The sequence below is a fragment of the Salvelinus alpinus genome, chromosome 29 (genome assembly GCF_045679555.1).
Source record: "Salvelinus alpinus chromosome 29, SLU_Salpinus.1, whole genome shotgun sequence".
NCBI classification, from domain to species: Eukaryota; Metazoa; Chordata; class Actinopteri; order Salmoniformes; family Salmonidae; genus Salvelinus; species Salvelinus alpinus.
This window is the reverse complement of record NC_092114.1, coordinates 32,715,741-32,741,030: the sequence shown is the minus strand read 5'-3', so window position 1 is coordinate 32,741,030 and position 25,290 is coordinate 32,715,741. Positions and strand designations below refer to the sequence as shown.

The window sequence follows — 25,290 nt, the reverse complement described above, 5'->3', positions numbered from 1 at the left end:
TATATTATATACAGTACCAGACAAAAGTATGGACACAGCTACTCATTCAAGGGTTTTTCTTATTTGTACTATTTTACTATTTATGCCAAGAGTGTGCAAAGCTGTCATCAAGGCAAAGGCTGGCTACTTTGAATAATCGCAAATATAAAATATATTTAGATTTGTTTAACACTTTTTTGGTTACTACATGATTCCATATGTGTTATTTCATGGTTGTGTTGTCTTCACTATTATTCTATCTACTATGTAGAAAATAGTAAAAATAAAGAAAAACCCTTTTAATTAATGAGTAGGTGTGTCCAAACTTTTGACTGGTACTGTAGGTATTTAGCATATTGACGTCACAGCCAAACATTGTATCATGACTTTACAGTCCATAATACATAATCCACCAACAAACCGGCATGACTGTTGAAAGTTGATGATCAGATTTACACACCATGATCTAACATGGTAATATTGATGTTGATACTGTGGTGATTAGAAAACCAGAGGCCAGGGAACTCTATTTGTAACAGTGTGCCTCCCAATTGGCACCCTACATAGTGCACTACTTAGGAAGGAATAGGGTGCCATTTGGCATGCAAAAGATTTACACAACCACAGCACCAGCCCAACTTTGATGAACTTTATTTTCCCTCGTCATACACAGTTAGTTCGTTAGCTTCCTCAGGATTAAAGATAAAAGAGTGGATTCAAATGGTGACGTCTGGCAGAAGCATGTTTCTAATCAGGCATTAGAGGCCTTCATAATAACATGGAGATGAGTATGTTGTCTCTCTCTCTCTCACTGTAATTCTCACAGTTTGTGCATGCAAATCACCCAGATGGAATTAGTGGTGGAGTGTTGGGGGTGAGGGGGATGAGGGATCTGTCACGAGGGGTCGACATCTTTGTGGAACATAATTCCCATTTATCCTAAATTAGGACGGGTGCGGCTCTGCGCCCCTTTGATGTTCCACTAGGCAGGGGGTTAGGGGACTGGGGGGGGGGGGGGGAGGAGTGGGGAGGAGAGGGGATATTGCTGGAGCTCAAGCAGATGTTTCGAGCTCATCTTCAGAGATGGTGATGAAATGGACTCGGGGCATGAGGAGATGCATCTGGCTGTTGCACACGCACACACACACACACACACACACACACACACACACACACACACACACACACACACACACACACACACACACACACACACACACACACACACACACACACACACACACACACACACACACACACACACACACACACAGAGCTACATGGACAGAGCTACATGTACAGTAACAGTCAAAATGTGTTTACATTTTTTGGGGTTACTACATGATTCCATATGTGTTATTTTATAGTTTGTATGTCTTCACTATTATTCTACAATGTAGAAAATAGTAAAAATAAAGAAAAACCCTGGAATGAGTACGTGCGTCAAAACTTTTGACTGGTACTGTATGTGGCTCAATGGTACACGCCCTATTCTTCTAATATACTCCCAATCGAGAAATAATGTGTGCATTTAAGATCAGTAAATATTTTCAATGTCAGAGTAGTTGGAAGACAGTAGACATGTGTGGGGTGGTGTCTTCAGATACATGACAGTTAACGTATGCATAAAATAAACATTTACACAAGAAATCGTTAGATTTTCTGAATGCATTTTGGAGCATCTGTGCCGATCTTTAATTGATTACAGCAGCATCCAGCTGTCGGTAATGATCGGTTGGGGAACAATTCACATTTAGGGATCAGAAGAATTGCTTTTGACATACTTCCAGGAATTAACAGAGGTACAATAAAGGAATTAGCCGAGGTGTGAAAAAAATGGTTGATGAATAGTATAGTTCTAAGGGAGACAACTATAGATAGAAACAAACTATGTTACCAACAACTGTCATGGATGGACTTAGTGACCTGGACTGACCAGTCCCATGACAGAGTGCAGAAAAATGAAGCTGTGGTGATGTTTATAAATGTTCTTTATGTATTTTATCCTCTCTTTCTATCTCCAGGAATATGATGATGGATACGGGACAGCTTACGATGACCAGGGTTATGACTCCTACGACAACAGTTACAGCAATCAAGGACAGAAGTAAGAGTCCGTTTCCTGTTTCTCAGGTGTCCTTATCATCCTCACCCCTGTTTTAGCAAGACAATACTGTAGTGTCTATTATTGGTGTTTATTATTTAAATAGGGGGGAAAAGGACACCTGAGTGGGCAAATCAAGTGGACCCTATTAGGATTTTGTCTTCATCAAAAATACATGAAGGTTGTCCGAGATTGTTGCCAGGATGTTGCATCAATGCTTTACATCAGATTAGCATGTTAGCATACTATTTCTCCATTAGCAGCATGTGAACAAGAGGTCTTCGCGAATCTACCCGAACCCGTTTACCCGAGGTCCGACCCGATCTGTGTGAAAATATGTGAAATACCAACCGGATCTGAAATTATATTTGAAGAGTTAGTTCCTAAACAACATAAACACACATTGCACACATTTACATTTTATTCTCTTAAATTATTGTCAGGGGTCTCCTTTCCTCAAACCAAATGTGTCACTATCATTTTGTGACAAAACGACATATTCACTTCATGAATACCAGCCACTGCGCACTTCACGTGACATAAGCTATAGGCCTACTTGTTGTGGGAGAGGAGGAGGACGCAGTGGAAAATGATAGCCTAGGCTGTATAAAGTGCAAAAAATATATAAACAGGGAAATCGTCTGTATTCGCCTCATTTATGCACATTGTGGATACAGGGGGGAAAAGGTTGCCCATATTTTCAAGATCTGAGCTACTTAATTTAATTGTTTAATTTATTCAATTTACTCGTTTATTCAGTTTTTTTTTATTTGTTAGGCCTGGCCTATTTAGTATGCTATTTAGCTATTTTTTGTGGGTATTTTCATTATTTAAAATAACAGTATGTTAATTAATGTTGAATGACTCGAGTCAAGTGTGATATAAGAAAGGTGACTCATTCATGCGCTAGTTTCCTGGCTTTCATTCAAAAATAATTACGTTACAGGCTACTGCAGAGTTGCCAACACATTCTTCTGGTCGTCTTTAAAAAATAGCATTTTTTACCAATTTAATCTGCTCATGCAGTGTGTGAATGTGTGTTTGCGGTAGACTGATAGTCATAGGCTTATCTGCAGAAAATTATGTAGCCGAATGTTGAAAGGCTGCCGATGTATACATTGTGTAAGGCATGGATAGGTATAAGAAATATCAGGACAACTTCACTCTTCAATGATTAATCGTTAATTAACTCTCTGGACGGTAGGCCTACCCAGCCGTGGCATGGATTACTTTTCTATCAAACCGGCATCCAAACCAATCTCAGGCTGTATAGGCTAATTCTGTCGGCTTTAATGAAATCTACATTTCATCTAGAAAACAAAATGTTAGGCTATTATAATGAGTTAAACCTGAGTTACAGAACTTCTTAGGGATCAAATCCCTTTAACGGGATCGATTTGACAACATCCGGTGAAAGGGCAGAGCGCCAAATTCCCCAAAAATTATTAGAAATATTTAACTTTCATACAATCACAAGTGCAATACACCAAATTAAAGCTTTACTTCTTGTTAATCCAGCCCCCATGTCAGATTTCAAAAAGGCTTTACGGCGAAAGCAAACCATGCTATTATCTGAGGATAGCACCCCATCAAACAAACACAGACAATCATATTTCATCCCGCCAGGCGCGACACAAAACTCAGTAATAACGATATAATTCATGCCTTAACTTTGAAGATCTTCTTTCGTTGGCACTCCAATATGTCCCATAAACATCACAAATGGTCCTTTTGTTCGATTAATTCTGTCGTTATATCTCCAAAATGTCCATTTATTTGGAGCGTTTGATCCAGAAAAACACTGGTTCCAACTTGCGCAACATGACTACAAATATCTAATAAGTTACCTGTAATCTTTGTCCAAATATTTCAACCAACTTTCCTAATACAACTTTAGGTATTTTTTTACGTAAATAATCGATAAAATTTAAGACGGGATAAACTGCGTTCAATAGCGGATAAAAACAAAGTGGAGGGAGCTTTCAGTTCACGCGCCCCAACCACAACAGTACACTTCACTCGACCCTCGTTCTGAACTGCCTTACTTCTTCATTTCTCAAAGGAAAAACATCAACCAATTTCTAAAGACTGTTGACATCCAGTGGAAGCGATAGGAACTGCAAGCAAGTGCCTTAGAAATCTAGATCCCCATAGAAAACTCATTGCAAAGAGAGTGACCTCAAAAAAAATGTACTGGTTGGTTTGTCCTCGGGGTTTCGCCTGCCAATAAGTTCTGTTATACTCACAGACATCATTCAGACAGTTGTAGAAACTTCAGAGTGTTTCCTATCCAAATATACTAATAATATGCATATCCTAGCTTCTGGGCCTGAGTAGCAGGCAGTTTACTTTGGGCACGCTTTTCATCCGGACATGAAAATACCGCCCCCTAAATTATTTTAGATACAACGAAAATGCACGTTAAAGTTCAGCAGACAATGTGTCAGCAGACAGTATGTCGATAATGCTCCATTTTGGGCAATCAAGCAAAATGTTTTTTCTTTCAGATCCATTGGGTCAGATATAGACCTGACCCAATTTGAATCCGATTCTCTCTCAACTCTGACATGTTTTGGGTCGGGTCTGGTCCACCTCGGATCCAAATCGTATCAAATAAAAACAGTAAAAAAAAAATAATGACTGGATCCTGTCAAGGTCAGGTAGGAATTTCACATATCCAATTCGGTTCGGATCTCAATTTCGGGATCCGAGAAGACCTTTAATGTGAACCATGTCAGATTAGCATGTTAGCACGCTAGTTAATCATTAGCCTGTGTAGCGAGGGTGAGACATACAGGTGTGAATGGTGACAGTAGCTGGTTAACAATCAGAAACATGAAATGGACTCGGGGCATGAGGAGATACACACATACACGCACACACACACACACACACACACACACACACACACACACACACACACACACACACACACACACACACACACACACACACACACACACACACACACACACACACACACACACACACACACACACACACACACACACACACACACACACAAACACAAGGACAGAGCTGCGTGGAGCAGTGGTGCATCCACTTTTCTCCTATGTTCACACTTGAGAAATAATGTCATTTGAGTACAGTAAATATTTTCGGTTTCAGAATAGTTTGAAAAACCATAGAAAAATCTATGTGTGGGGTGGTGTCTTCAGATCCATTACTGTTACCTTATGCATAAAATAAACATTTCCGCATGAAATAGTTCGATTTGTAAGGACAGACTAATACATAAATGCGTGTTGGAGCATCTGTGCTATGTTTAATTGATTACAGCAGCATCCATCCAGGGGAAAAGTCACATTTAGGGATCAGAAGAATTGCTTTTGACATACTTTCAAAAATGAACGGCGATACAACAATATTTCATAGAAAAAAAACTGGTTCATGAATATTAGAGTTCTGAAGGAGAAAGAGACAGTTCTGAATTATAAATAGATAAACATCCACTACGTCATGAGGAACTGAAATGGAATGACCTCTAATAGATTGAACTCTAATGGAACATATGGAGGGGCGATCAGACAGGCCAGGCATGCACAGTGCATAACTTAGTGCCAAGATAGAAGACCGCGTTTGGGCGCTCAGAACGAAATTGAGGGCAAACAAACTACTGTATCTTCTCATTATGATGTCCTGTCAAAAGCATTTTAACCATAATGCCATAGCTTGACTAATACTAGTGGATCCCTTGTGCTAATATTTTTTTGGCCTATTTTCCATGTCAGCCATTGTTGCCTCATGAAGCCTAAATGGCTGTTTGGTTGTTTGGCTCTATACAACAGCAACAGATGACCCTGCAGCTACATTGCTTCTTGGTGTCCTATAGCTCTATGCAATAGAAACCATCGGTTGGAACCGGTTCAGGGAAAAGAACCAACATTTTTTGAAGAACAGAATTAGAACTGGGAAAAAAAGTGATCTACACTGTTCCGGAACAGAACTGTTATTTTAAAAACATTTTTATTTAAATTACATTATTTTACATACCGGGCTTTTTTTTTTCACTCCCACAAAAATGTAACAACGCGCTTATGCAAAGCCACTCAGAAACTTATTCCAGTGTCTGCCTGCCAGCTGAAAATCTTTGCCAGTGTGTGTGCATGTGTAGGCTAACTGCCCCTTCCCCTCCGAAGCTTAGGCTACCTACTGATGCTACAAGCGTGATTCAGAAATGAACCTTTCTGAAATCCCCATCCCGGATCCGGGATTTCTGTCATTAAAAACCCTGACTAGCATAGCGTAGCCTAGCGCCAGAGGGTAATCATAAAATATAATTTCATGAAATCACAAGTGCAATATTGCAAAACACAGCTTAGCCTTTTGTTAACCTCTAATTCCTCCCAAACCCGGATCCGGGAGCACCCCCATCAGTAAAAAAGCTGACTAGCATAGCCTAGCATAGCGTCACAAGTAAATACTAGCATCTAAATATCATTAAATCACAAGTCCAAGACACCAGATGAAAGATACACATCTTGTGAATCCAGCCATCATTTCTGATTTTTAAAATGTTTTACAGGGAAGACACAATATGTAAATCTATTAGCTAACCACGTTAGCAAAAGACACCACTTTTTTACTCCACCAGTTTTTTACTCCATCAGTAGCTATCACAAATTCGACCAAATAAAGATATAAATAGCCACTAACCAAGAAACAACTTCATCAAATGACAGTCTGATAACATATTTATTGTATAGCATATGTTTTGTTAGAAAAATTTGCATATTTCAGGTATAAATCACAGTTCTACATTGCAGCTGCAATCTGAAATAGCGTCGATGCAGCCAGAATAATTACAGAGACCAACGTCAAATAACTAATTACTCATCATAAATCATTTCTGAAAAATACACAGCGTACAGCAAATGAAAGCCCAACATCTTGTGAATCCAGCCAATATGTCAGATTTTTTAAGTGTTTTACAGCGAAAACACAATTTAGCATTATATTAGTTTACCACAATAGCCAGAAACACAACCACATTTACCAGCAGCAAATGTTAGCGATCGTAACAATCCAGCAAAAGATATATAATTGGACTAACCTTGATAAACTTCATCAGATGACAGTCCTGTAACATCATATTACACAATGCATATAGGTTCTGTTTGAAAATGTGCATATTTAGCGGCACAAATTGTGGTTATACAATGTGAACAGTAGCAGCATTTCATGCATTCTGGCCGGCGCCATCTTGGAGAGGCACCTAATCTAATTGATAAATAATCGTAAACTTGACTAAAAAATACAGGTTGGACAGCAATTGAAAGATGCATTAGTTATTAATTTAACCGCTGTGTTAGATTTTTAAAATTAACGTTACTAGACATACAGTGTGCGTTACAGCCAGACCAGTGCCGCAATAATGGCGGACAAATCCTTTTACATTTTTCCACATAAATATGGAATAACATCATAAATAGCTCTTACTTTTGGACGAGCTTCCATCAGAATCTTGGGCAAGTGGTCCTTTGTCTAGAATCATCGTTGCTCGGTTGTAGATTGCCGTCTTCAACTTAGGAATTAGCAGCAAACATTAGCCATGTGGCGAAGACGTGCCCAAATGTTCAAAACGCAATACTAAGGAAATTCCGAAAATTGCAATATACTCGCATAAACTGATATAACTCGGTTTAAAATAACGTCGTTATGATGTTTCTAACACCTATATCGAATTAAATTACAGACGGATATATCTAAGGCCGATAACTGAGCGTTTCAAAATGCCATCCTGAGGTCTTGCTTTGCGTCATGACGAACGTCAAAAAGAGAGCTCCCTCCGTTCCTTGCGGCTTTATAAGGTCTGAGATCTACGTAGAAACTCCATTCCAATTCTCATTGGTTACTGACATCCAGGGGAAGGCGCGTGCAGTTCATGTCGACCCATAGGATACATACAGAGCTTTAAACTGATCTGAGAACAGAGCCTCGTTTTCAGACCTTCGCAGTTCCTGTCATGAATTTCGCTGCAGAAAGAGTTCTGTTTCACCCACAGACATAATTCAAACGGTTTTAGAAACTAGAGATTGTTTTCTATCCAATAGTAATAATAATATGCATATTGTACGAGCAAGAATTGAGTACGAGGCAGTTTAATTTGGGAACGATAAATGTCCAAGTTGAAACAGCACCCCCTATAGTGACAAGATTAATCCATCTGTCGTCTCAGATGTTATGCAGATGTTATGCTTTCCAGCGAAAGCAATACTTGCATTTGTGTAAATGTATCGATTGCTCGACAAAACAATAAGAACAGCTAGCACCAGGTAACTCAGTAACAAAAACCAGCAAAGCAATCAAATTAATCGTTTACCTTTGATGATCTTCGGTTGGTTTCACTCACGAGACTCCCAGTTAGACAGCAAATGTTCCTTTTGTTCCATAAAGATATGTTTTATATCCAAATACCTCCGTTTGTTTGATGCGTCATCACAAGTAATCCACCGGAAAAAGCGTTCGCGACAACGGCGGAAAAAAATTCAAATTATATCCATAATGTCCACATAAACATGTCAAACGTTGTTTTTGACTAGGAGCGAGAGAGACAATGGCTACCTTTCAGATTTGCGCAAAAATCACCCGGAGAGCCCCCACCTGTCCACTTACCCAATGTGCTCTTGCAGGCTCATCCTTCAAAATAAAGGCCTGAAACTACGTTAAAAGTCTGTTGACACCTTAGGGAAGACATAGAAAAAGAGGTCTTATTGATGAGACTTCACATATACGATAGGAAGGCATTGGAACACAGAGCTCTCAAAATGAGTGCCACTTCCTGCTTGAAATTTTCTCAGGTTTTCACCTGCAATATCAGTTCTGTTTAACTCACAGACAAAATTCTTACAGTTTTGGAAACTTCAGAGTGTTTTCTATCCTAATCTGACTATTATATGCATATTCTAGTTTCGGGGGCTGAGAAATAGGCAGTTTAAAATGGGTACGCATATTTTGCCAAATGTTAAAATTGCGCCCCCTAGTTAGAAGAAGTTTTTAAGGAGAGATATTTTTTATTAGAGAAGAATGGATTACATTTTTCAATGCTAGTTAAGGATACTATAAATATCACGTTTCACATTGGATTTATTAACTACAAAAAGATAAAACGTATTTTTATTTTAGTTCTGGTGGGCCTAATTAAGATAATAATAAGATGCCCGTTGCTTCAAGTCAAGCCTCCTCCTTCTCCCTCTCTCGATCTCTCCCAACCGGAAAATTGTCTGTCATATCTCGCAACCTACACTTGCCTGTCCAATACATGTAAACATCTATAGCCTGCTCCATAGCAAGCTGCTCTATCTGATTGGTGACGTAATCTAATGTCGCGCTAAATGTACAAAAAAAATGATTTAAAAAGGAACAGAAAGGAACTATATAAACCGTTCGTTTTTTGGGGTTGAAACGGTTCAGAACTTATTTTGCTGGTCGTAACAGTGGAAGGGAAGAAAAAAAATAATGGTTCTGTTCAGAGCGAAAAGCTTGGAAAATAATTTAGGTTCCAACCCCTGATAGAAAAAGAAGACCCAACAACTAAATGTACAGAATTGATTTTCTCATATCAAGGGAGCGATCGTGATTACTTTCACCATGTCACTTAAGGTCAAAGGACAGTCTTTTATCGGTCCTGCATCTGGGATGCGTCCCAATTGGCACACTATTCCACATATAGCACACTACTTTTGACTCTCTCTGGTCAAAAGTAGCACACTAAATAGAGAATTGGGCACCATTTGGGACGCATCCCTACTGCTGTCACACCATCTTCCCACCTCTCCTCTATTCTGTATTTTCTGCGTGCATGGGCAGTTTCAAAGAGGGCCTGATTGTTGCTGCACTTAAGATGTCAAAAATTGCATTAGAGGCAGCTGTGTGTGTGTGTGTGTGTGGGTGGGGGGGGGGATGAAGAAAAAAATAACATATTAGACTGTCCCCTGCTTTGTGAGGAGGCATGGTTGATGTTTTCTTTTGTGGCGGTGTCAGGATATGTGTCGCCCAGGCCAGGCGGCATCCATCTCTCACACACTCTCTGTTAGGGCCAAAGTATCTGCTTCTCTCTCTCCCCCTTTCTCTCTCTCACCTCTCTCTCCTCTATGTAGTTCCTCAGAGACTGAGGGGTACATATTAAAGCCTGCCTGCCTCTTAGAACCCTGGTGTCTATTTGCAGCCATTTGTTTCAAAAGGAGCCTGGTGAATAATCACAGAGGCTTAAGGCAGAAGGAAAAATGGAGTCCATCATGTAGAGGCTGGGTGGATTGTGTGTGTGTGTATGTTCTGCCCAGAGGCCTGATGCTAGACTCAAAGAGATTCTGAGATCTATTCTCTGGCTAGAGATGGAGTGAGTCCCAAATGGCAGCATATTCCCTTTATAGTGCACTACTTTTGACCAGGTTCCATAGGGCTCTGGTCAAAAGTAGTGCACTACAAAAGTAGTACACTATATGGAATAGAGTGCCATTTTAGACACACCCATGGGCTGACTAATGGGCCTCCATACTTTACGTCATCTTCCTCCTGAGGCACACTATTCCGTATATTTACATATTTTTGTTGACTTATATTATATTTCTTTATACGTCTCAGAACTGGCTCAAAAGTATTTATCTTTATTTTGAGCATTGATTGTTTATCATGTACACGATAAAAGCAAAGATCTCTTGCAATTTCTTAGAACACTGCAACCAGTCTGCTCTATATACACTCAGGATGACTTTTTACTCTCAGTGGGTATTTTCGAATATGTACAGTACACTACAGTACACTCCTTGCTTTCTGAACATACTAGTCATATTTTTAGTTCGTAAACCCTATTTCATAGGACAAATGATTATTAAGAGATATTGTTAACCAGACGAGACCCTTTGATTTCTTCTTTCATCTGTAGAGTAAAAGCATCATAGACGCTAGCAGCCCTTAACAATGCATGGGGATGATACCCCGTAGCATAGCGCAAAGACATCAAGGTACTATATACACTGAGTACACCAAACATTAAGAACACCTTCCTAATATTGAGTTGCACCCCCTCCCCCGTTTGCCCCCAAAACCGCCACAATTGTGGAAAAACCAACTGTAGCAGCGTTGCAGTTATTGACACAAACTGGTGCGCCTGGCACCTACTACCATACCCCGTTCAAAGGCACCTACATATTTTGTCTTGCCCATTCACCCTCTGAATGGCACACATACACAATCCCTGTCTCAATAAAAAGACTTCTTTAACCTGACTCCTCCCCTTCATCTACACTGATTGAAGTGGATTTAACAAGTGAAATCAATAAGGGATCATAGCTTTCACCTGGATTCACCTGGTCAGTCTGTCATGGTAAGAGCAGGTGTTCCTAATGTTTTGTACAGTCAGTGTATGTACATATGTATATTTTAATATACTGTAACATAGTTATCCTACTACATCTAACAGCAGGCAATTAAATTGAAAGGACATCTGAACATGAACCATTTTCGCACAGACTTGTTTTCTAAAGCATTAATTTCCCACACATTTCCCACAATTTCCCTACAGAGCCAGCGTGTACAGTTCAACCAACACTGCAGTGCATAGTGCATAGGGTACAGCAAATTTCCTTTTTAAGGTCATCCAATTTAGATCTGCTGATGAACAAAGGTGCAGCCCTGTTTTAGCCCGGAGCCCAAACTCAGCCTGAGCAGGTCAGAGCGGTAGCAGGGCTGGAGCAGGGAAGGGCCCAGGGGAGTGTTAGACTGGATCCATGGACAAGACGTCTCCCTAACAATGTCTCACAGAGCCTGAGGAGCTCACAGCACAGTCACCACATCAGATCCCTGGCTGGGTGGCAGGAAGGCAGGCAGGACTTCACTAGCTGCAGGATAACAAGCAGAGCTTTTTACTACCATTGGTTTCTCCAGTGTCTCCAGTATGTTATCAGCCCTATGCCTGGTGGGAAGCAGGGCAGCCATTCTGGAGAGTTTGTTTTGGGAATTTGTGACATGTATGTCTACTATACTGTAGAGATGATTGAGATGGACATATTATTCCTACTAAATACAAGACATGCAACTTGTTTTCAAATCGTTATTGCTGATAATAGCCTAAACTATTTTTTAAAATCATATTTAGTCAACATGAATGTAGTAGATTCACGTTCAAAGGAAAGAATGAACAGTTCACAACCTTGAAACATGAGACTGCTAGCAGTTCTTCTCAACTTGGAGACATTTGCATATTTCAGAAGACAGGGAAAGCCTTGGGGAACATTTTGGAACGCCAGATCAGCATGACATCCATGGCAGCTTCTGGTTCAGCACAAGAGCAGTCAATCTGTATGAGCGCCATCATAGCCTCCTTCTACAGCATTTAATACACTGACCCAAATCAAATCATCAAATCAAGCTTTATTAATGCAGCACATTTCAGACATGGAATGGAACTATGAACTATGAAAATAAAAGCTGAAATATTTACTGCACAACAAACATAAGATAAAAAATAAAAGAATGACAAAATGGAATGACTTAAAAGCACCCTAAGGGGAAGCAAAGCTAAAAAATATGCATTTTAAGACCACTTTTAAATATGTCCACAGTTTCGGACCTCCCTCAGGTTCCCTGGCAGGCTATTCCAAAGGCTGGTGGCATAATAACTAAAGGCTGTCTCTCCATGCCTCTTGGTCCTAGGCTTTGGGATAGTTAAAAGGTCAGTGGCAGAGGTCCTGAGGAACCTACAGAGTACATAACTTAAAAGCATGTCTGATATGTATTGGGGTGCACAATCGTGGATTGACCCAACACCATAATTATTTAAACACTGGCAAAGGGCTAAGTCTCTGGAGAGTTAACTGAAGGTAGGTAGGTAGGTAGGTAGGTAGGTAGGTAGGTAGGTAGGTAGGTAGAAATGTGGGTATTATTAAGCAGGTGGAAGGTCAGATAAATAGAGAGACTGGAGGAGAATCACTTTCATTAATAGGAAGTGATCTCCCTGTAGGTAAATGAGTAGAATCACTTTCATTGTGTTAGTGATAGGAGGTGATCTCCCTGTATGTAAATGAGGAGAATTACAGGTGCTGCTCTGTATTGCGACTGCTGGACGCTGGGTGAGGTCATCCAGAGGATGGACACTCACACAGGTCGGTTTGGATCAGAGTGTTATTTCATGCCTGACACCTATAAGACTACAGGGGCCTCTCGCATCTTCCCTTTCCCGTCCCTTTCGCCTGAATACCGTCAGGCTGCTCCCAAAGGGCCGTGGTCACAGGGAGGAGGGCCGCGGTTACAGGGGTAGCTGTGACAGTGTTTTAAAGGGCAGACACATCCCCTAGGAACAGCTGTAAAACTCAATACAAGAGACAAGCGTGGATGTAAGAGGTAGCACAGAGCACAGGGGAATGGTAGAGATAGCAGCAAAGGGGAGCGAGCCATGCTGAGGTAAGACAGAGTACAGAGGAGAGAACAGTAATGGATGTCCGAATGGCAAGTCTTGGTGGGTCGTCCACCAACAGTATGTGAACAGAAGTACCAATGTAGACCACTAAAGGTGTGGATCAGTTTTTTTATTTATTTAACCAGGTAGGCCAGGTAGGCCAGTTACACATGGGATAAACAAACGTACAGTCAATAACACAACAGAAAAATCTATATACAGTGTGTGCAAATGTAGTAAGATTAGGGAGGTAAGTCAATAAATAGGCCATAGTGGCGAAATTGTCACGCCCTGACCTTAGAGATCCTTTTATTTCTCTATTTGGTTAGGTCAGGGTGGCCAAAGTAGGTGTTGGCTTTGGGGATGACCAGTGAAATATACCTGCTGGAGCGCGTGCTACGGGTGGGTGTTGCTATGGTGACCAGTGAGCTGAGATAAGGCGGGGCTTTACCTAGCAAAGACTTATAGATGACCTGAAGCGAGTGGGTTTGGCGACGGATATGTAGCGAGGGCCAGCCAACGAGAGCGTACAGTTCGCAGTGGTGGGTAGTATATGGGGCTTTAGTGACAAAACGGATGGCACTGTGATAGACTACATCCTATTTGCTGAGTAGAGTGTTGGAGGCTATTTTGTAAATGACATCGCCGAAGTCAAGGATTGGTAGGATAGTCAGTTTTACAAGGGTATGTTTGGCAGCATGAGTGAAGGAGGCTTTGTTGCAAAATAGGAAACCAATTCTAGATTTAATTTTGGATTGGAGATGCTTAATGTGAGTCTGGAAGGAGGGTTTACAGTCTAACCAGACACCTAGGTATTTGTAGTTGTCCACATATTCTAAGTCAGAACCGTCCAGAGTAGTGATGCAAGTCGGGCAGGCGGGTGCGGACAGCGATCGGTTGAAGTGCGAATCCTTATTCCAGTCTGCTGTTCCCACATGCTTCAAGAGGGCCACCTGTTCTTGTTCCCAAGAGAGCTAAGGTAACTGAGCTAAACGACTACCGCCCCGTAGCACTCACTTCCGTCATCATGAAGTGCTTTGAGAGACTAGTCAAGGACCATATCACCTCCACCCTACCTGACACCCTAGACCCACTCCAATTTGCTTACCGCCCCAATAGGTCCGCAGACGATGCAATCGCAACCACACTGCACACTGCACACTGCCCTAACCCATCTGGACAAGAGGAATACCTATGTGAGAATGCTGTTCATCGACTACAGCTCAGCATTTAACACCATAGTACCCTCCAAACTCGTCATCAAGCTCGAGACCCTGGGTCTCGACCCCGCACTGTGCAACTGGGTACTGGACATCCTGACGGGCCGCCCCCAGGTGGTGAGAGTAGGTAATAACATCTCCACCCCGCTGATCCTCAACACTGGGGCCCCACAAAGGTGCGTTCTCAGCCCTCTCCTGTACTCCCTGTTCACCAACGACTGCGTGGCCATGCACGCCTCCAACTCAATCATCAAGTTTGCAGACGACACTACAGTGGTAGGCTTGATTATCAACAACGATGAGACGGCCTACAGGGAGGAGGTGAGGGCCCTCGGAGTGTGGTGTCAGGAAAATAACCTCACACTCAACGTCAACAAAACAAAGGAGATGATCGTGGACTTCAGGAAACAGCAGAGGGAGCACCCCCCTATCCACATCGACGGGACAGTAGTGGAGAGGGTAGTAAGTTTTAAGTTCCTCGGCGTACACATCACGGACAAACTGAATTGGTCCACCCACACAGACAGCGTGGTGAAGAAGGCGCAGCAGCGCCTTTTCAACCTCAGGAGGCTGAAGAAATTCGGCTTGTCACCAAAAGCACTCACAAACTTTTACAGATGCACAATCGAGAGCATCCTGTCGGGCTGTATCACCGCCTGGTACGGCAACTGCTCCGCCCACAACCGGAAGGCTCTCCAGAGGGAGGTCTGCACAACGCATCATCGGGGGCAAACTACCTGCCCTCCAGGACACCTACACCACCCGATGTCACAGGAAGGCCATAAAGATCATCAAGGACAACAACCACCCAAGCCACTGCCTGTTCACCCCGCTATCATCCAGAATGCGAGGTCAGTACAGGTGCATCAAAGCAGGGACCGAGAGACTGAAAAACAGCTTCTATCTCAAGGCCATCAGACTGTTAAACAGCCACCACTAACATTGAGTGGCTGCTGCCAACATACTGACTCAACTCCAGCTCACTTTAATAATGGAAAAATGTATGTAAAAATGTATCACTAGCCACTTTAAACAATGGCACTTAATATAATGTTTACATACCCTACATTACTCATCTCATATGTATATACTGTACTCTATACCATCTACTGCATCTTGCCTATGCCGTTCTGTACCATCACTCATTCATATATCTTTATGTACATATTCTTCATCCCTTTACACTTGTGTGTATAAGGTAGTTGATGTGAAATTGTTAGGTTAGATTACTCGTTGGTTATTACTGCATTGTCGGAACTAGAAGCACAAGCATTTCGCTACACGTGCATTAACATTTGCTAACCATGTGTATGTGACAAATAAAATTTGATTTGATTTGATTTGAGACCTGAAAATAGTTGTGTACCAACGCTCCCCATCCAACTTGACCAAGCATGAGAGGATCTGCAGAGAAGAATGGGGGAAACTCCCCAAATACAGGTGTGCCAAGCTTGTAGCGTCTTACCCAAGAATAGTCGAAGCTGTAATCGCTGCCAAAGGTGCTTCAACAAAGTACTGAGTAAAGGGTCTGAATACTTATGTAAATTTGATGTTTCAGTTAAAATTTTTAAAATATATTAGCAAAAAAATCGAAAAACCTGTTTTTGCTTTGTTATTATGGGGTATTGTGTGTAGATTGATGAGGAAAATTATTTATTTCATCCATTTTAGAATAAGGCTGTAACCTAACAAAATGTGGAAAAAGTCAAAGGGTCTGAATACTTTCTGAAGGCACTGTACTTAGAAAATAACTAGATGATTACTTCTTTGATTACTTTTAAATTCCGAAAGGATGTTTGCCAAAAAATACATTGACACCTTTCTGTTTTCTCAATTACATAAATTGTGGTGGTTCCATCTGAGAGAGTCTGACCACTATGATGTCAGAGACCACTATGATGTCAGAGACCACTATGATGTCAGAGACCACTATGATTTCAGAGACCACTATGAGGTCAGAGACTACTATGATGACACACCAAATGCATTTGATGATTATTTTTGTCTTCTAATGCCTCTTAAGGGGAAAGTTATCCAAAAGTAACTTAAAGTAATCCGATCACGTTACCGAGTTTGGGTAATCCAGAAGTTACGTTTTTGGACAGGTAAGTAGTAACTGGAATGGATTACATTACAATTTCAGAATTTTCCTAAGACAGGATTCAGACAAGGCTAGGACATCAGGGTTTGCGGAGTGTGCTAAAGCAGTGAATATAACAAACGTATGGAGGAGTCTTCTAATGTTAACATGTATGAAACCAAGGCTTTTACGGTTACAGATGACAACAAATGAGAGCGCCTGGGGAATAGGTGTAGTACTGGGGGCTACAGGGCCTGGGTTAACCTCTACATCACCAGAGGAACAGAGGAGGAGTAGGATAAAGGTACGGCTAAAGGCTATAAGAACTGGCCATCTTGTGCGTTGGGAACAGAGAATAAAAGGAGCAGATTTCTGGGCGTGGTAGAATAGATTTAAGGCATAATGTACAGACAAGGGTATGGTAGGATTTGACTACAGTGGAGGTGAACCTAGGCATTGAGTGACGATGAGGGAGGTTGCATCTCGGGAGGCACCAGTTAAGCCAGGTGAGGTCTCCGCATGCATGGGGGGTGGGACAAAAGAGCTATTTAAGGCATGTTGAGCGGTACTGGGGCCTCTACAGTGAAATAAAACAATAAGAACTAACCGAAACAGCAGTAGACAAGGCATAAAGAGAGAGAGGCATAAAGCAATCATGGCGATGAATGGGCAGAGAGGATCAGTTAGGCACACACAGGACCTGAGTTCGAGGTACAGTGTTAATGAACAGTCCAGCAGGCATCAGCTGTGTAGCCGAGTGATCATAGGGTCCAATGAGCAGCAATAGGTGAGTCAGGGAGCCGTTCGGTAGTCGCTACTACGCTAGGCGAGCGGGATACACAGAGTTCAGAAAGCTAGCGGGCAGGGGCTAGCAGATAGGTCTTCGGCGACATCGCAACAGAAAAGCCTGTTGAAACCACATCGGAAGATTACGTCGGCAGACCAGTCATGATGGACCGGCGGGGCTCCGTGTCGACAATAAAGGGGTCCAGGCCAATTGGCAAAAGAGGTATTGTAGCCCAAGAATTAGCTGGTATACTCCATCGTCTGGCTGGGAGATGGGCCTAGCTCGAGGCAAGCTCAAGGTTTGCTTCGGGACAGAGGCGTTAGCCAACAATAGCCACTAGGTTGCAGCTAGCTAGCTGCGATGATCCAGTGTAATGGTCCAGAGCTTGCGGCAGGAATCCGGTGATGTGGTAAAGAAAAGCAGTCCGATATGCTCTGGGTTGATATCGCGCTGTGCAGACTGGCAGGTAATTGTCCGACCTCAAGCTGGCTGGTGTCCGAGTTAACGGTGAAGACCGCTAGCATTGGCTAACAATGACTAGTAGCTAGTAGCTAGTTTGCTGGCTAGCTCGTGATGGAGGTTCCAGTTATAAGGTATAACAAATAGCAGATCCGTACCACATTGGTTGAGGTGGGTGGCAGGAAAGTATATTTATTTTGTAGATGGAAAGTGAGATTCAAATCTATACGGAAAAAAATGAAAAACAGACTATTTACAGACTATTAACACGGGACAAGACAAACACATGCCCCACTGCTATGCCATCTTGGATATAGTTGTGTAAAGTACCTGAGTGGCGCAGCGGTCTAAGGCACTGCATCTCAGTGCAACAGGCAACACTTCAGTCCCTGGTTCGAATTCAGGCTGAATCATATCCGGCTGTGACTGGGACTCCCATAGGGCGGCGCACAATTGGCCCAGCGTCGTCTGTGTTTGGCCGGGGTAGGCCGTCATTGTAAATAAGAATTTGTTCTTAACTGACTTGCCCAGTTAAATAGTGGGTAAAGAAATCAAGGAGTTATACTATAACAACTTACAAGTTCTCGGCATGATTAGGCCTAGGAAATATGCAACATGTTGGTATTTTCCCTAGTATTTCAGGCTTGGCACACATTAGCAGTACATTAGTTCAACAGAGTAAATTAGTTCAGCAGAATTGTATTGATTTCTATCTAAGAACCAGAGGTCATGCAGTTCTCAGATGGGTACTTTGTATAATTACTTTACCTGCATATTTTATCATTTCAGTATAGTTCTGATTTAGTTCTCAGCAGTATGTAATGTTTTGTTTTGACAAGCAACTTCTGTCTTTGGCCCTAATTTGCTTCAGCGCTAGAGGTATTTTAGTCTTGTACGGCTAATTTGCTTCAGCGCTAGAGATATTTTAGTCTTGTACGGCTAATTTGCTTCAGCGCTAGAGATATTTTAGTCTTGTAAGGCTAATTTGCTTCAGCGCTAGAGATATTTTAGTCTTGTACGGCTAATTTGCTTCAGCGCTAGAGATATTTTAGTCTTGTAAGGCTAATTTGCTTCAGCGCTAGAGATATTTTAGTCTTGTAAGGCTAATTTGCTTCAGCGCTAGAGATATTTTAGTCTTGTACGGCTAATTTGCTTCAGCGCTAGAGATATTTTAGTCTTGTAAGGCTAATTTGCTTCAGCGCTAGAGATATTTTAGTCTTGTACGGCTAATTTGCTTCAGCGCTAGAGATATTTTAGTCTTGTACGGCTAATTTGCTTCAGCGCTAGAGATATTTTAGTCTTGTAAGGCTAATTTGCTTCAGCGCTAGAGATATTTTAGTCTTGTACGGCTAATTTGCTTCAGCGCTAGAGATATTTTAGTCTTGTAAGGCTAATTTGCTTCAGCGCTAGAGATATTTTAGTCTTGTAAGGCTAATTTGCTTCAGCGCTAGAGATATTTTAGTCTTGTAAGGCTAATTTGCTTCAGCGCTAGAGATATTTTAGTCTTGTAAGGCTAATTTGCTTCAGCGCTAGAGATATTTTAGTCTTGTACGGCTAATTTGCTTCAGCGCTAGAGATATTTTAGTCTTGTAAGGCTAATTTGCTTCAGCGCTAGAGATATTTTAGTCTTGTAAGGCTAATTTGCTTCAGCGCTAGAGATATTTTAGTCTTGTACGGCTAATTTGCTTCAGCGCTAGAGATATTTTAGTCTTGTCAGGCTAATTTGCTTCAGCGCTAGAGATATTTTAGTCTTGTCAGGCCAAACAAGTGTTTTTTTTGTTGCTGTCTTGGAGAGTTTCCAGACGCTCTCAGGATGATGCCAGTTTATTGAACATGATGAAGAACTGAGGGTGACTCCCAAATGGAAACCTATTCTCTATATAATGCACTTATTTTGACCAGAGGCCTATGCACCCTAGTCAAAAGTAATACACTATTGGGTGTCATAGGGTGTCATATAGCATGCCATTTGGGATGCGACCTCAGTCTACATGCTTGGGCTGTATTAACATTGCAGTCACCTCCCCATCCGTTCACCAAGACACAATCTGAACCTGAGGTGACTTTAAATGCCGTAGGCCTGACTGCTGAACATTGATTGACCATCGATAAGTTGATTACCATGGGGGGGTCAAATTCAGACAAAGCAGATGATTATAGTCACACATTATGTAAATCCATGACGTTTACCATTCAGTCCGTCTTTGTGACAGCGCAGCAAGGGTCCAACAGTGCCGATTGCCTTCGCAATCAGCTGCTGAGACAAGCAATCAACAGCATTTTCCTGAGGGAGTTTTCAATTTCAATTACACCAACCTCTTTTTGGATAATATACAGGACACATTCTTCCAAGTCCAGTTCCTTTTGTATTATATTTGGTCTATTTTTGTATTTTGGGGGCATTTTGCTATATTTTCCAGAGCCTTAATCCATGAAATACAAAATACATACTGTACCCACTCTAAAATGTGTCAATACTTTTATTTATATAACTAGGCAAGTCAGTTAAGAACAAATTCTTGTTTACAATGACGGCCAACCAGGGAACAGTGGGTTAATTGCCTTATTCAGGGGAAGAACAACAGATTTATACCTTGTCAGCTCGGGGATTTAATCCAGCAACCTTTCGGGTATTGGCCAAATGCTCTAACCACTAGGCTACCTGCCACCCCAATATGAATGAAGTTATCTTGCTATCAAAATGCCCCTTATATTTGCATGAAATGTATGAGGAAAATCTGTTGAATATGCTGTTGAATGGTCTTCCTCTTGCTTTGGAAAACCTATGAAATATTTAGTGTCTTCTCTCCTCTGGATATGACTGCCGATTATAGATTGTTCTTCTCAGTGCCTCTGGATCCTCTCTAATGTCCTAGCATATCTCTGCAAGTTTATCACAGAGCAACAGAAGAGTAATGGCTGTGTGAGAAAGCAAAGTCCACCAGGGACGTGTACTGCATCATTCAGATGTAACACCACCATCTGTTAAGTGGCGGCGCAAACGGCAAAATCACTACTTAAGATCAGCCATTTATAGACATATCTGTAAAACTGAGAGCCAGGCAGTAGGTATACCTGTGGACGAGCAGGTCTGGAGTCAGATTCCCTCATTCCTGATCACGAGACAGGGTTAGCTAATGGGCGCTATGGGTGTTCATTTATCAAGGTCAAGGCCAGCCAGCGCTTTAAGACAGATTGCTCTGGGTTTCTCCTTGCTCTGCTCTATCATTAGCTGTTAAGGAATGTTTACAGAGTTTGCTTGTGATTAAAACAACATAAAAAATGAATTCAGTTGGGTACGTCGGGATTGTTTCAGTCCCTGACTCGTTCCCAGCATCGTGTTTACTCCATTAGTGACTATTTATAAAGTGTTGATGGATGGTTTCTAATACGTGTGATTTAGCAATCTCTTTTATCCAAAGCAAATTACAGTCATGCGCGCATACATTTTATGTATGGGTGCTCCCAGGAATTGAAACCACTACGCTACCGTTCTACCAACTGAGCTACAAAGGGCCACTATAAAAGTGCTATGAGGCATTTGACTGTGCCATTTGGGATGCAACCTGTATTTTACTTGAAGGGCATATGAGCAGTTAGTTTCACCTGGATGGTTGCCCTTCAGGACGTACCTGAGGCCTGAGGACTCACTGACCAGACCAGGGTAATAGAGGAGAAAAGGTGTGAGGATATTGACTAAATGTCATCCCAGAAATTAGAAGTGCCTAACAGCTTTGGGAGTCCTCCTCTCGTCGTTTTAAAAGGGGAATGCTTTAACTTGGCAGCTCTCTGAGGACCTAACTGACGTTATTGGTCCTCGTAGGCTTTAGCTTTACACCAACAGGAAGGATGAGACGCTTGTTTAGCCCCTCAGCTTCCCAGGGCGTTTTAGCAGAACGGTTTGTAGTTGAGTGTGTATTCAGAGGGGTTCCGCTCTGGGAAGAATACACCCCAGTGTTGAGACATGGTGTGAAATCAAATTACCACAAACCCTGTCAGGTGTTTCACAGTGTACAAGACATGGAAAGAGAGAACATGCATTCATTTGTTGCATCTCTCTCTCTCTCTTGCTCTCTCTCTCCTTCTCTCTCTCCTTTTCTCTCTCTCCCTCTCTCTCACCTTCTCCCTCTCATTTTCTCTCTGTCTCTCTCTCTGTTACTCTCTCTCTATATATATTTCTCACACTCACTCTCTCTCTCTCCCTCTCTCTCTCTCTCTCTCTCTCTCTCTCTCTCTCTCTCTCTCTCTCACTCTCTCTCTCTTTCTCTCTCTCTCTGGTTTTCTCTCTAAAGCCATAATGAGTGGTGTCAGGTATATATTAGCAGCTGGACACCTGTGAAAGTCTCACAGTGGTACCTCTGCTGTGAGGGTTGATTGGAAAACATCACACTCTGAATAACAACGTCTGGCTTCTCTTTGTGGACACAGAGCATAAATAATCACTTACATCTTAGCAGGGATCCAGTTTGGATAAGAGGAAAAAGGCTGCCTTTGTTTCTGCTGTTATTGTTCACTGGTTGAGTCATGAGCTGTGTGAGCAATGCAATCTTCATGCCAAGTCAATGATCTCCCCGGGGAAGAAACCCAACATGAATGCCTTCTCTGGACAATGTCTCAAGCAGACGTTTATAGATCCACAACAATGGACATTTTTCCCCCTCTGTCCCCGTACATGATTTTCAATTGTTCATGTCAGCTTGTGTCTTTAAGCCCCCCCCCCCTCCAAAAAAAACATGCTGTCAATCAAAGTTTAATAATGATTAAGTGCTTTGAAATGAGAAAATCATAAACGTCAACCTTCTGTGTGGATATGGTGTATATATGGGCCTGTAGTGTCACCTCCAGCACTAAGCCAAAGAGAGGAGAGGAGAAGTGACCCTGTCATAGACCTATTGTAGTAACACTAATTTATATTTTGTACACAATAAAGAAAATCAATTACATCTAAATATTGCTCCCAGCATTGATCAAAACTTATATTCTTGATCTGACTGAGTTCGCCTGCATCTTTGCGAACGAGTGGAATCATGAATAGGGGTTTGTTCGTTATGTTCCACTGCGTTCCCCGTATCTGCCTCCCGGATTTGCTTTTTTAGCAGCACATTCACCACTCTCTCAAATGGCTAGCTCTGCCCTCTCGCGGCACAGGCCGAGGAAGTCGGCTCAAGTAGGCTAGCTGGCGGCAGAGACTTATGAAGGGCTCTGGCTAGTATTACTCTAGCCAGCTAGAGGGATGAAATAGGAAGCTAACGTTATTCGGAGCCTACCTCAGCAGGCGCAAAAAATAGGCTACTAAGTTCTCATAATAACTTTCTTATCAACCAAGTTAGGAACAAAAAAAATAAGATATGTTTCAATATGAACATCTCCTATCTTCCATATAGGACTACATTAAAATGCCATCATAATGCAAATAATACAGGTCATACATGTTGGTGGTTGTTTGTTCTTATCTCCATCACCCACTGGAGTTGATAGCTTACCCATTACCTACTTTTTTTTACCACTACAGTTTTTTTAACCTTATTTTAACTAGGCAAGTCAGATAATTCTTATTTACAATGACGGCCTAGAAACAGTGGGTTAACTGCCTTGTTCAGGGGCAGAACGACAGATTTTTACCTTGTCAGCTCGGGGATTCGATCTAGCAACCTTTCGGTTACTGGCGGGCCCAACTAGGCTACCTGCCGCCCCGAATACATCACTGATATTAATACAATTACAATAGTAAGTAATATTCAAATAATTAATGTGAATGTGATAATACGATCATCTGTGTGCGCCATTGATGTCTGCAGAGCTTGATTAGTAATGCCTAGGAATACAAAGAGATGTACAAAGAGATGAGATATCTATGTGACGAGTTGATGATATGCAATTCATCATTACAACTGACTGAACAGATGCTACGTGTCAGTGTGAATCAGTTCTCATATTTCGCCTGTTTCAGGGGTATAGCATTACAATTGTATAGCTAATAGGCTATGTGTTTATAGATCGACTGAGGTAGATGAACCTACAGCAGCCAAGGTGATAATGGCTGGGGGTGGGAAGGGGGGGACTCAGCTGTGATGGGCCGCCAGTGTCGGCTCTATGACAGCTTTATGATGAATTACCTTTCTGGGTCTGACTGATAGGTCTGATACTGAATGATGCCAGCACACGGTTGTTCTGTCAGCAAGTCAACGGGCACGGCTGAGAAATAAATAAAGAATAGCAAAGAAATGAACCACAATTCAAGACAGCCTTTTTATTTTTCATTACAGGTGCCATCTCTCATATACAGTATATCTCCATATCCTGTGTTATGGGACAGGATATGGGGGGGGATGGACACAGCCATCCTCTAAGAGAGGGAAGGCATAGTTATGAAAGAAACATTCTGTATGAACCTTTTGCGTATGTTTGTAATGCCATGTAGAGTATATCTTTATGATTACATACAGCGGAATGGTACATCAATTGTGCACATCATTTTCTCACGTTGACATTATTTCACTTTCCCGAACAGTTCATGTCGTTCACATTCCAGGTAATGATTTGATGCCTGTGTGTTGTAGAAACCCCAACCTCTATTGTTCTCTATTAAGAAAAGGCCCGGGCATGTCATTTTATTGTTAAAAAGAGATTCTGATGGATGTCTCCTCTTTCTTTCCTTACACAGCTCAGACGATTATTATGAGTACGGACACGATAATGGTGAGGAATCGTATGAGTCATACGGTGAGTTACTAACTGCTTTATTAACATATAAAATGTTGTTGAAATGAATACTGTCTTGTTCAATGTGGTTCTTTGTTCATCAGCAGTTTGAATGCTGTTCATTCTTAAAAGGGGGGGGGGGGTTCTTAGCTGACATCTGGAATTGTTTTAAGATGGTCACATTAACTATTTGATTTAGAATTTTTGGACCCCTTTAGGTATAAAAAAAAATTAAGAAAAAAGGTATTTGATAAAATATTGAATTTGGCCTTTACTACCATAACCCAGAGAAACGCACTGAATAACACGTTGTAAATGCACTGAATAACACATGGTAAGTGTTAATGAAGTGAAGTGTTTGTCCTAGCTAGGAGATATAAGAAAGCTCAGGAAATATATATATATATATATTATTATTATTATTATTACACATATTTAACCTCTTTTTGGGTAGGCACAAAACTACCTTCATCCTACATAATATTTTTTTAACCGGTGCCTGTTACATTCAGACGAGTCCCGTGACATTTGTGGGGGTCATAA

General features: G+C 41.6%; 1 protein-coding gene across 2 annotated transcripts in view; it reads left to right on the top strand.

Annotated features, from left to right (window-relative positions):
- The window catches only part of LOC139558508 (KH domain-containing, RNA-binding, signal transduction-associated protein 3-like), a 164,069-nt gene that overhangs the window by 135,544 nt on the left and 3,235 nt on the right, over window positions 1-25,290 (top strand). For both annotated transcript variants that reach the window (XM_071373671.1, XM_071373670.1), the window contains exons 7-8: window positions 2,004-2,086; window positions 24,710-24,768. In XM_071373671.1, coding sequence (XP_071229772.1) covers window positions 2,004-2,086; window positions 24,710-24,768 — 142 coding nt within the window. The remainder of the gene's footprint in view (window positions 1-2,003; window positions 2,087-24,709; window positions 24,769-25,290) is intronic.